Raw genomic sequence first — 12678 nt, forward strand, 5'->3', positions numbered from 1 at the left:
AGGGAACTTACTGTAGAAACTGCCTTTGCAAAGTATACAGTATAACTGCAAACTCAACAAGCTATTTGCAGTCAAGAGGTGAGGACCACAGGTTCTTTGTACTATGAGAAATGAATGATGAATACATGACCCTAACTGTTCTCTAGGCCTACAGTGGGAGAGACCCTTATCCACACTGGCAGCACCTCCTCTCTGTCCTTCAAGAGATTCACATTAATTTCTGGCTTACAGTAGCAGGTGGCACATTAAGGATATTCATTTAAAGGAAAAATATTGAAATTTACTTTTTTTTTTTTTTTTTTTTGAGGCAAGGTCTCACTATGCAATTCAGGCTGGCCTTGAACTCACTATCCAGCCCAGGTTGGCCTTGAATGTTCAGCAATCCTCCTGCCTCAGCCTTCTGAGTCTGGGATTACAGGTGTGTGCCACCATGCCCACCTGGCACATGAAATTTACTGTTTTGAAATCTTTCTCAATAGAAATGTAATGCATGGTTTCTGCAATTTCTCTTCGGCTGCAAGGAAGACCATTACAAGTACTCAGAATCTTGTCAGTGACCCGATGCTGGCTGAGCTTCACTTGGGAAAACAAATACAAAACTGCAGAAGAGTTAATCAACATGAAAATGTGCACAACTGCTTGGTGTGACTTCACTTACCAGGTAGACAGATTGTAAAAGAGAACGACTTTTCTGGAAACATTATCAGAAGCAGAAACTTGGGTTGGACAAGCATTTCTTTAGTGTTCTAGAGAATAAAGTACATTAATCAATGTCCTTTTTCCCTTGTAGCACATGTTTGCTGACTGAAAACAGTACTCCAATAGTGAAAGTAGACACGTAGCAACTCTCCAATATTTCCCCAGCCCTCAGCAGGTTATCCATAATTTTAAATCAGTCTTTATTACTGCTGTCATTCATGATTGTCTTGAGGCAGAGCGGGAACTCACAGTAATTGCCAGTTGAATGCAAATAATATCTGATTAGTTTCCTGGCTCCTAGCGATCTCTTCTATGATGCAGTGTTGTTGCCAGACCAAGTGGAGCTTCCGATACCGCTCACGAGACAGATGGAGGGGATTGCCCCTTCTTCCATGAAGGAGAGAAAAAGAGTTTGCATTAACGGCTACATCTTTACAGTCTAAATCAGTATGTTTTGGGGAAGTGTTTCTGGAGCTGGGAGGATCCAGGTCAGGGGTTTAAAAGGGCTATCTCTTCACCTCTAATCACTATGAATTCAATACAGTGTATTACTCAGTTAAGAGTAGAAATTTATTCCTTAACAACTGAGAAAACGGGCCAAGTTTATCACAGGCATAACGGGTCCTACTTTAAATGTCCAGTGAGGTTTATAATGTGAAGCAGCATTATTTTGTTCTCGGTGGTTAGCTGGAATGGGCTCTAATGGCTTTCTGACCTCAAATAGCTTATCCAGCTCTAATTTCTAGTCTCTGTTCAGAAGAGGTTAGGTCTGAGGCCTAACACAAAACCCTCAAGTTACATTCTGCTTAGCATGTATTTACTTATGTATTTTATTTTGGTATAGGGCGGCATCTCCCTGGGTTGTCCAGGTTTGCCTGAAACTCCTGGGTTCAACTGATCTTGCTTCACCCCACTGAACAGCCAGGACTATGGGCACTGCCACTATGCCTGGGTTAGCAAATATTGAGATAAAATAGCTTTGCCTCAATTCTAGGGTTGCAGCTTGTAGCACTGTGCAAGAACTCATCCAAAATGACTGAAGTTTGGCTGATGCAAGTAGTAGAGAACTGTAAAATCATCATTCCTTGAAGCATTTAAGAATCTCAGCTAGCTTAATTAATTTTAATCAATTAATTTTCTTTTTTTCTGTCTTTTTAAGACAGGGTTTCACTATGCAGTTTAGGGTGGCCTTGAATTCACTTTGTAGCTCAGGCTGACCTTAAACTTGAAGCAATCCTCTTGCCTCAGCCTCTTGAGTGCTGGGATTACAGGCGTGCCCCACCATGTCTGGCTTAATTAATTTAAATTAACTGATTTTAAAACTCTGCTTCTTTGTATCTTTCTAAAACAAGTCCATACAATTCAACAGGCCACAAGTCACATCTAGTGATGCCTATTCATTCTGAGCAATAGTGAAAAAGAACAAAGCTAGGTATGGTGGCGTGTGCCTGTAATCCCACCACTCGGGAGGCTGAGGGAGGAGGATCACTGCAAATTCAAGACCAGCCTGTGTTACAAAGTGAGCTCAAGGTCAGCCTGAACTGCATAGCGAGACCCAGTCTCAAAGACAAAAAATAAAAAGGCAGGGAAAGACAAGGATGTAGCTTAATGGAAAGGCCCTGAATTAAATCCTAGTGCTGACAAAAAAAAAAAAAAGAGAGAACAAAATTTTAAACTAAAAGACAGATTATTATATTTAATCTTCGTATGCTGTTGGAACTACTGTTAAAGTGGCTTTACCTCCTCACCATAAAAAGCCAAGAGCAGGACCTCTGTTCCTTACTAGGGAAGGAAACACAAATGTTCAGGATTTTAAGTGTTCTTCTAATGCTCAGAAGCAAAACAGGCTGATACAGCTGGCCAATAAATGCTTTAAGTACTGACATGGGAACAAGTATCCGCTCTGAACCCAACTTCTACAGTAGCATTACAGATTTCTCTCTCTCTCTTTTTTTTTTTTTTTTGTGGTACCGGGGATGGAACTCAGGACCTTGCGCTTGCCAGGCAGGTGCTTATGCCACTGAGCTATATCCCCAGCCCCAGATTTCTTTCTTTTACATATCAGCATCACATCCTCTAAGTAATTCTGAGGAAACATTGATTTAAAATAATAGAACAAGCTGGGTGTGGTGGCATAGGCTTGAATCCCAGCACTCCAGGAGGCTGAGCCAGGAGGACTGCCATGAGTTTTGAGACAAGCCTGAACTGTATAGTGAGACCCTACCTTAAAAACCAACCAACCAAACCACCAACCCAAATGAAAAAATATGGTATCCTTAAGAACTCTGGAGAAGTATTTTCGTTAAATTTTGGAGAAGCAAAGTTACTGAAAAGAATGTAAAGAATGAAATCACATTTAATAATTTAAATTTACAGCTATTCAAATAATTGTGAATATTCAGTATTAGCTTTTGGGTTTACAAAGAATAGCTACCATCCACATACAATAATGTGACTAAAATAAAGAACTCAGGAGAACTCATCAAAGAACTCACTGAAACTTCTTTTTTGTTGTTGTTGTTTTTTGAGCTAGGGTCTTGCTATGTAGTTCAGGCTGGCCTCAAACTTACTATGTAGCCCAGGCTGGCCTCGAACTAGCAGCAAACCTCCTGCCCCAGCCTCCCGAGTGACAGGATTACAGGCACGCACCACCACGCCCAGCTGAAGCTTTCCTGTTAAAAGAAAATCTTACTTCAGCCCAGGGTCAGTTTCTCCATATTCATCCAGGTAAGGAGCTGGATAGGCACAGCCTCGGGCTTTACCTTCAACCAGGACCACTTTGCATTCTCTGATTCTGAAGCAGAAAACAGTCAACAGGGAACACTGTTAAGTACATGTGTGCGATGATCGGCACTGCGTCAGAGGCAATCCCGAGAGCAGACACAGCCAGGGCCAGTTAGGAGTTTCAGTATAAGACAATGTAAACATAGATGAACAGACTAAGTTGTGTTGTCTAAATAAATGAGAATAGGTATTGCTGTATTTTCCTTCAAGCAACAGGAAAGGGTCAGTGGATTTAGAGAGAAGGCATCAGTAATACTGGCTGAACACACTGAAAGGAGGGAAGAGGCTGTTCTAATAATGGCTGTGGTTCTTATTCCATTTCCTAACTTACAGTCTACGGAGTGTAGAAAGAGTATAATACAAGAAAAGAACTGGATATCCTAGTCTAATAACTGCAGGCCGGTTACCCTAGGGAAGCATAAAGGCTTTTCTGGTGACAGCCAGCCTCCGACCACACAGGCTGCAGATTAAAAACAACCACTGCATGGGCCTGGTGGCACACATATGTGATCCGAGCACTCTGGGAGGCTGAGGCAGAGAATTGCAAATTTAAACCCAGCATAGGTAACTTATCAAGACTTGTTTAAAAGAAAATGGCTGGGTGTGGTAGCACACACTTGTAATCCTAGCTCTCAGGAGGCTGAGGGAGGAGGAGTTCCAGGCCAGCTTAGGCTACATAGCGAGTTCAAGGTCAGCAGAACTACATAGTGAGGCCGTGTCTCAAAACAAAACAAAATGCTGGGGATGCCGCTCAGTCTAAAGGCTCTGGATTCAATCCCCAATGCCACCAAAAACAAGAACAACAGAACCACTGCTAGGTCACTGAAGACATTTGGGACTCCTACAGCAGAGAAATGGATAAGTACTACAGAGAGAAATGATAAACAGAAGTCATTTAAAGTTGGAACAGGTGTGGGTTCTCTAGAAGAAAACAGGTATTTGGGTTTGGCTTCTATGCATTCTTCTCTCTTGGTTCAAAAGATGCCTTTGAATAGTAACATATTCCGTAGTTAGCGAGACTAACTGGGTTTACGCAAATAGAAGCTGCATTACATGGGGAGAAGAGAAAGAGAATGTCTACACAGCCACTTTGAATTTCACTGCTCTCAGGCAATTTACACTCTTCTTCCATTAATATATGTGACTACTGTTCTATTTTCAGTCTTTTGTTGAAAGGCTAGGGGAAATTGTGGGTTGATACAAGAAATGAAGAAGATAAAAACACCCAAAGGATAACCTGAAATAACAATTTACATGTACTGTACAAAATCTGTTTTAGAACCTCAAGTTCTTTATCCTACCTGAATATTGTACAATTCCAGAGTCATTAATACAAAATTTATTTAAGATTTTCTACAAATAACAAAAGTGTATAGAATCCCACTCTTTTTTACTATTTATTCTGTAAATCTTCTCAAACGCAACTTCCTCTGAGTAACAGATCAATCATTTCCAACATACTGCCCCACCATAATGGCCTCTAGCACGGACCCACATTCCCTGTGCTCCTTAAGGCCTTTCATATCACTCACTACTCACTTGAGGAAAATGCAGACTCCCGCTCCACAGTGAAGGGCGTGGAAAATACAAGCTCCGATCTCTTCCCCATTCACGATTTCTTGGCAGCAAATGTTCTGAGAACACAGTATGGCCCCACAGAATAGACAGAGGACAGGATGCTTGCGCTCATCATCTGCTGACCGTGGACACCTCCAGAGGAAAGGAACAGCCAGTGTGGTGGAAGAATAGAAAAAGCACGATAGATATAGTTAACAAGAACATACGCTCGCATCCCGGGCCCTTTCCAGCAGGGTCAGCTCTTACAGCAAGGAAGCATTTCATTAGATGATTCTTCCTTAATACCTCCCAAGAGACTTAGGGCCCAGGGACACTATACTGAGCTCCAGGCCTTCGACTGGATCCTTTGGATCTCCAGCGCAAAGACAGACCGACCTTTTGTGCTCTTCCACACCGACCCTGTGGACGGCCTCTCTAAGCCACTTTTATACATTTGGGGTGGGGGGCGGTCTTTTTTGAGACAGTCTTGCTTTGCAGTTCAGGCTGGTCTTAAGCTCACTTTGTAGCCCAGGCTGGTTTCGAACCTGCGATGGTCCTCCTGCCTCAGTCACCTGAGTGCTGGGATTACAGATGTGTGTAAATTCTTATATATTTGTGTATATTATATTACATGTTTCTCTAGTAAGCACTGGCTGATTGACTGATATAGGCATGGAAAGCGATTAGTATGGGTACAAAGTGCCTGGGATGATGGAAAAGCTAAAAAAACTAGAGAGAAGTAGTAGCCAGATAGCATTGTGAATATACTAAAAGCCACTGAATTGTGTACTTTATCATGGTTAATTGTAAGCTATGTGGATTTCATCTCAATTAAAAAAGAAAGCTGACGAGCTGGCGGTGGGGGTGCACATCTACAATCACAGCATTCTGGGAGACTGAGGCAGGAGGATCACAAGTTTGAGCCCAGCTTGGGCAATTTAGTGAATTAATGAGAACCTGTCTCAAAAGAAAAAATAGGGCTGGAAATGTAGCTAAGTGCAAAGGCTTCTATTCTTAGTACAGGGGGGGAAAAGATTGATCATCCCTGATAACAGAGGGTACACAATGGTTATGTTTAGAAAAGTAAATTTGTTAGTAGTACTAGAGACCAATGCAAACTCAAGAAGATTTAAAATATACATAAACACACACACACACACACACACACACACACACACACACAAATTACCCTTACCGGAAATGAGAAGCCTGATTCAGGAGGCAGCTGTAGTCATCAGGAAGCTCTATTAAACTATTTCTTTTTCTAGGGTACCTAGACACGGGATTTAAAGGGCAATTTGATGAGAAAGCCCAGAGCAAAAACTGACCAAGGTAACAGAAGAGTATCTTAAAAATCACAAAAGGAGGTTGGGGGTGGGGCTCAGCAGTAGGGTGCGTGGCTATCACGTGTGAGGTCATGGGTTTGACCAAAACAAAACAAAACAACAAGTCCAAGGGGGGGGGGGGGGACACGGGATGGGACGATGGACCCCAAAACGATCCACAATTGTACTCCGAAGAAAATCCCACTGCTGAGTAGATTATATTCAAACTCTTCATCCTGGAATTCTAAATCTTTCATCCTGGAATTCCTGGCTTCCTTCCCAAACTCAGTCAGGTCCCACTATTTCCTAAGACTAAATTCTAGCTAGATTTCTAGACTTGTCTAGGAAGATCGCATAATAGTTAACACAGCCTTTGAAATCAGACCAACTTGGTTACAAATTCTAAATTCTTCAACACTTTTCAAGTGTCTGAACCTAAACCTGACAATGATACACATTACTCCAGTCATGAGCACACCAATTTAGTAATGAGAACGAAAATGAAGAGAAACATTAAATGAACTTATCACTTAAATATAAATAATACTATGAAGGGAACTCAGAACTGCTGAAGAGTAAAGGAGATACTGAACTAAAACATAATATACTTAGTATTGGGGCTGGGGATTTAGCTCAGTGGCAAAAGCGCCTGCCTGGCGTGCGCAAGGTTGTGAGTTCGGTTCCCGGTACCGGAGAAAAACCAAAAAAAAAAAAAAAAAAAAAAAAAAAAAAAAAAAAAAAAAAAAAAAAAAAAAATATACTTAGTATTTAATACACAATAAAATTCTGTTTTATTATTCATTCTCACCACACTAGTGATAAAAAAGAGAGCTGTCTCTATGTCCTGGATTATGAGAGTAGCATGGAATCTCTCCTTAAATACCTGTCAACTTAAATTCTATAATCCTATAGCTAAGTTTAAATCTGCCTCATTAAGAATCTTTTCTTAGAGCTGGAAATATAGCTCAGTGGCACAAGTACCTTCCTGGCAAATCCAAGGTCCTGAGTTTCAACTCCTGGTACCAAAAAAAAAAAAAAAAGAATCTCTGGGCTGGGCATGGTGGTGCACGCCTGTAATCCCAGCACTTGGGAGGCTGAGGCAGGGGTATCTTTGTGAATACGAGACCAGCCTGGGGTACAAAGTGAGCTCAAGGCCAATCTGAACTGCATAGTGAGATCCTGTCTCAAAAAGACAAAAAAAAAAAAAAAGAACCTTTTCTTAGCCAGGCATGGTGGCACAGAGGCAAGAGGATTGCCTCAAGTTCAAGGCCAGCCTGTGCTACATAGTGAGGCCCTATCTCACCCCACCAAATAAATAGATCTCTTCTTTAAATTTCTATACCATTAATGGTACATTCCATGCAACATGATGCTGTAGGTCATATCTTGAGTTTTATGTATACAACTAGGTTGTAAATTACTCATGACCAAACAATTTGTATTACCGCTTTCAAATCTTTCAGAGTATTTAATAGCATGCTAGGGATAGATGTGTAAATGGCACAAGATGACCTGAAATAAAGACAAAATTGTGTGAGATTACTAATTAAAAATATGTATCCATATAGTAAACTTTTTCTTTGTACTCAGTGATGTGAATACTGCTGCCTCTGAGCACAAGAGCTGATCTATTCTCATTAAAGTAGTGGTATAGGAGAAAGTAGCACATGCACATTTAGAGTGGAAATGAAAAGGGTGCAAGAGGGCCAGGGATATAGCTCAGCAGCACAAGCGCCTGCCTGGCAAGCGCAAGGTCCTGAGTTCGATTCCTGGTACCAAAAAGCAAACAAACAAAAAAAGGGTACAAGGGGTGAGAGATCAGAAAAGAAGGCAAATGTACACTGTCTCATAACTTTAGTTTTATCCATACAACAATGGTACTAGTGCTGGTATTTAAAGTTGTGGACCAATTCCTCTGCCTGTTTATTAAAGTAATCCTATTCGAATAAAAATGAGACACTGTGGGGACTGGGGATTTAGCTCAGTGGCACAGCACCTGCCTGGCAAGCGCAAGGTCATGAGTTCGGTTCCTGGTACCGGAAACAAAACAAAACAAAAAAAAGAGACACTGTGCATACGACAACCAGGGTCCAGAGTGAAAGTGAAGACGATAAACACACAGTCCTCATCCTTGCTCAATCATTAGGGGTGTGGCTGGTATATGTGGGCACATGCACAGGAATGAGGGTACGCAAGGACAGGCCTCGTGAGAAGGTGATATTTAACGGTATTTGAAGAAGGAAGTGGTAGATTCGGACAGAGCCAAACTTAATGGAGATGAGGAATGAAGAAAAGTTTTGGGGCTAGTTTCCAGGCACACAGGAAGACAAGGGGGTAAGGGGATAATTCCATCCTTATTCTCGAACGACTTAAGAGGTGAAACACATACTCCAAGAAAAATCAATTGTAGGAAGAATCCAATTTATGGGAAAAACTTAAGAGAGACATAGGAAACAACGTATTGTACTGAGCCTGAAGGAAGCAGAATAGAAAGCGGGCAAAACCAATCAACTATGGCAGGAAACTCGTGCACAGAGAAAGGGAAACCAACCTCACCACGGCGCTCTGCGGCTTCAGGCAGTTCGGCAAGGCCGGGTCCGTGCACCACCTGCACGTGGACATGGGAAAAGCACCGATTTGTCACAGCATCAGCACAATGCTCGTCTATGAGCTGCTCTCTCCAGTTCTTTCTTTCCTTCTCTCCATGTTCTTCTTTCACTCATTTTACCTTACATTTTGTCCCTTTCTTCTTCCTCATCTTTTTGTGTTTATTATTTTTCCTTCTCTTATTAGTTACATTTAAAACTTGTTTTTATTTATTTTATTGTTTCATTCTTTTGGAACCAGGGACTCATTGTGTTGTTCAGACTGGCCTTAAACCTACAATCCTCCTGCCTCAGCCTCCCGAGTGCTGGGATTACAGGTGTGCACTACCACGCCCGGCTCTCCTGGCATTATTAATTCATTTTTAAATTTAACTTAATTTTCTGTTTTTTGTAGTGGGAATCGAACTCATGACCTTGTGCTTTCCAGGCAGGCACTATGCCACTGAGCTAGATCCCCAGCCCCTTAATTCATTTTTTAAAACAAGGGTTTTATCAGTTAAGATCTAACTACAAAATCAGAAACCATTCTAAGTTCCTAAATAAGAGGGAATTTAATACTAGGAAGTGGTAATAAAAGTGATAGGGGCTAAGCATGAGGTCATGGGCTCAATCACCAGGATCACAGGAGAAAGATGACTCTTCTGGAGATTTATATTGTGGGTTGCAGGAGTACCTCAGTGCTAGAGCACCACTAATGTCAATCTCTAAATCCATAAGAAAAAAATAAAAAAGAAAAAGAAAAAGGCTAGAAAGACAGCCTGAGAAGCCAGCCTTGAGAAAAAAGGCAAGGCACCCTAAACATCACTCCCTCAGCCCGGGCTGGGTTCGAACAAAGGGAAAGGGTGGTGAGACAGGCGCCAGGGGCCAGCGTAACCAGTGGATACTGGAGTCACAGTTGGCTCGTCAGTGGTTACTGCAACCAGAGAAGAGCTGGAGTCATGGGCAGAAGATGCTGTACAAGGGTAGCCCAGGCTGGTCTCAAAATTGCAGCAATCCTCCTGCCTCAGCCTCCCGAGTACTGGGATTACAGGCGTGCGCCACCACACCCGGCTTATTTTTATTTTGAGACAGCTAGGCTGGAATTTTCTCGATCTTCTTGCTTCAGTCTCCCTGAGTGCTAGGATTATACGCATATACCACCACATCTAGCTCCACACCATTTCAAAACTGGAATTAGACATCCGCTGTGGGGAAAATAAATAAGAGGAACAGACTATAGTCAAGGAAGAGCAAGCACAAATTCTGTCTGCCTATAGTTGTTGGTTTTGTCTTCACTCCTTAAGTGTGAGAATTAGGAACCTCCTGTACTTTTGCCAGATCTTTAAACAATGACACCCAATCTAAAAGGTTAGCAAATAATTATAATTTAAAAATTTCAAACTGGACAGTAACCCAACAATGACATTTTACTCCCACAGTACCTCTGGAGCAAGGGCCTTACAGTATCCCAGTATTCCTGGAAAAGCAGGAACAAATTTGTGGGTAAAGATAGATAGCTACACAGTGCACTGTATTCTCCCTCCGCGGAACCTGCAAGAGAATACAAATATGCTGAATAAGCATATCATTTTACCCAGGCAATTTAACAGTGTTTTCTCACTGTTCATGCTCATTTCTATAGTCTACATAGAGAATCTAGTTTGTACATTATAAAAACTGTGGGTGGCAAATAAGCCACAGCAATCCTTTTATACCTCAAATCTGACTTACTCTGATCATTAGAGGTTCCAAAGTCTATCCACGCCGAGCGTGGTGGCACACGCCTGTAATTCCAGCACTTGAGAGGCTGAGGCAGGAGGATTGCTGCGAGTTCAAGGCCAGCCTGGGCTACAAAGTGAGCCGAAGGCCAGCCTGAACTGCACAGCAAGACCCTCTCTCAAAAAGACAAACAAAACAGGGGCTGGGGATTTAGCTCTATGGCACAGCACCTGTCTGGCAAGCGCAAGGTCGTGAGTTCGATTCCTGATACCGGAAAAAAAAAACAACAACAAAAAAAGACAAATGAAACAAAAAAAGAAAGTCTACCCATCAACAGTATAAAACACAAAGTCCCCATCATGGCAGAAAGGCCCTAGGGGACATGCCCACAGGCACCTGCTACCCTCCCTTTAGCTGTGGCGACGCCTTTCCTGTTCTTAGGAAATGCCAAGCAAAGCCTTTGTTTATTTTTCCTCCTGCTCAGCAGTACTCACCTCTTCGAGCAGTTCAACCCATGCAGCGATCTGTTCAACGCCTCCTCTGTGCACACCTATCACAGAGTTCTCATTCGCGTCCTAGCGCTTGATTCCCACGGCCTGTTTTATTTTTCTTTGTAGTATGTATCACCATTTGACATTATATAAATTTATTTATTTAGATTTGGTTTTCTCCCAATAAAAAAGAACTTTATTTTCTGTGGCACCTATCAGATAAATAAATATGTGATTTTTCTGGTGTGTGCTCCAACAGATCTATAATAGTGCTCACTTGGAATGCAAGACTTTACACAGACTGACGACAGAACCTGATTGGATATACTCTCTGATAAAGGTAACCTGGTCAGTTTATTTTTAAGGGACAAAAGGAAGAATCACTGAACAATTCTGGTGATTTCCAAAATTACACAAGTGTTCTGGTTTTTACCCACACAAAGCTGTAAGACAACCTCAACTTTGGCTTAGATTTAGAGGCAAGAAGATATGAAAGTATACAGTGAAGTCTTCCCACCTATCCAAAAACTCTCTTCCTTAAAAGCCCATGTCTCTAATTTCCTATGTATCCTATCAGTTATTTTCTGCATATAGGTATTTTATAAACGTAAGCACAGAAACTATACGTTGACAAAAGCCAACAGAAAGACTTGCACACTGTGAGGTTAATCTGATTTTTTTGGCTGTTTTGTAACCTGCATCAGGGAAGGGACACACATTTAGAGTGAACACAGATGAAAGAGGTAGAGAGCAGAGAATCAGTGTATCTGCTCTAACTATGCAATCTTTTTTTCTTTTTGAGATAGGGTTTTGCCATGTAGCTCAGGCTGGCCTTGAACTCACTGTGATCCTCTTGTTTCAGCCCCCCAAGTGTGCCAGGATTATAGGCATGCACCATTATGTCTGGTGAAGATAACAGAGGAAAGAAAGTCTTAGTCTTCTACTGTGTGACTTTATTTTCCTACTTACTGGTAAACAGCTCTTCAGGTGGAGTCACCCCGAGTACATAGTGGAAGAAGAGGGCAGCGCAGCGAAGGTAAGGGGTGATGCCGTTCTTTAAGGCAGCCCACAAGTACCAGCCTGGAGCACTGTGCCCAGCGCAGCTAGGAGACAAAGCACTTGCATTAGACCAACACTAGATTTTAAGACACAGCGCCTGTGGAAACTACAAACATTTAAATAACTTAGTACCCACTAAATTTTTAAGCACTTAAAAACGGATATTTATGATGTAGATTTTTAAGCACAGAACTACTACTCTCTTCTTTTTCCTAAGTACAGGTCAAAAACAAAGCTAAACAAAAACCTAAAAAAAAAAAAAAAACTCAATGAAGCAACTATCTTTGCTAAAAAGAAAATAATGGGAGGCTGAGACAGGAAGATCGCTTGGAGTTCCCGGCTAGCTTTGGCTACACAGTGATATCAATGCCAGCCTGAACTGCACAGCAAGACCTGCCTCAAAAAACCAAACCCAAGCCCAAACCCAAACATAAAACCAAAACCAAAACCAAAACCAAA

General features: G+C 41.8%; 1 protein-coding gene across 4 annotated transcripts in view; it reads right to left on the reverse strand.

Annotated features, from left to right (window-relative positions):
• Window positions 1-401: 401 nt before the first annotated feature.
• Ubr1 (ubiquitin protein ligase E3 component n-recognin 1) overlaps window positions 402-12678 on the reverse strand; it is a 159924-nt gene continuing 147647 nt past the window's right edge. For 3 of the 4 annotated variants that reach the window (XM_013512443.1, XM_005381366.2, XM_013512444.1), the window contains exons 41-47: window positions 12130-12263; window positions 10393-10501; window positions 8917-8973; window positions 6236-6313; window positions 5023-5193; window positions 3392-3493; window positions 402-1086 (exon numbers count right to left, since the gene is read on the reverse strand). In XM_013512443.1, coding sequence (XP_013367897.1) covers window positions 945-1086; window positions 3392-3493; window positions 5023-5193; window positions 6236-6313; window positions 8917-8973; window positions 10393-10501; window positions 12130-12263 — 793 coding nt within the window. In that variant the 3' untranslated portion in view covers window positions 402-944. Of the gene's footprint in view, window positions 1087-3391; window positions 3494-5022; window positions 5194-6235; window positions 6314-8916; window positions 8974-10392; window positions 10502-12129; window positions 12264-12678 lie in introns of those variants that run through there. The other variant, XM_013512445.1, reaches the window with a different exon arrangement.

Source organism: Chinchilla lanigera, unplaced genomic scaffold (assembly GCF_000276665.1).
Source record: "Chinchilla lanigera isolate Chin_1 unplaced genomic scaffold, ChiLan1.0 scaffold00015, whole genome shotgun sequence".
Lineage (NCBI taxonomy): Eukaryota > Metazoa > Chordata > Mammalia > Rodentia > Chinchillidae > Chinchilla > Chinchilla lanigera.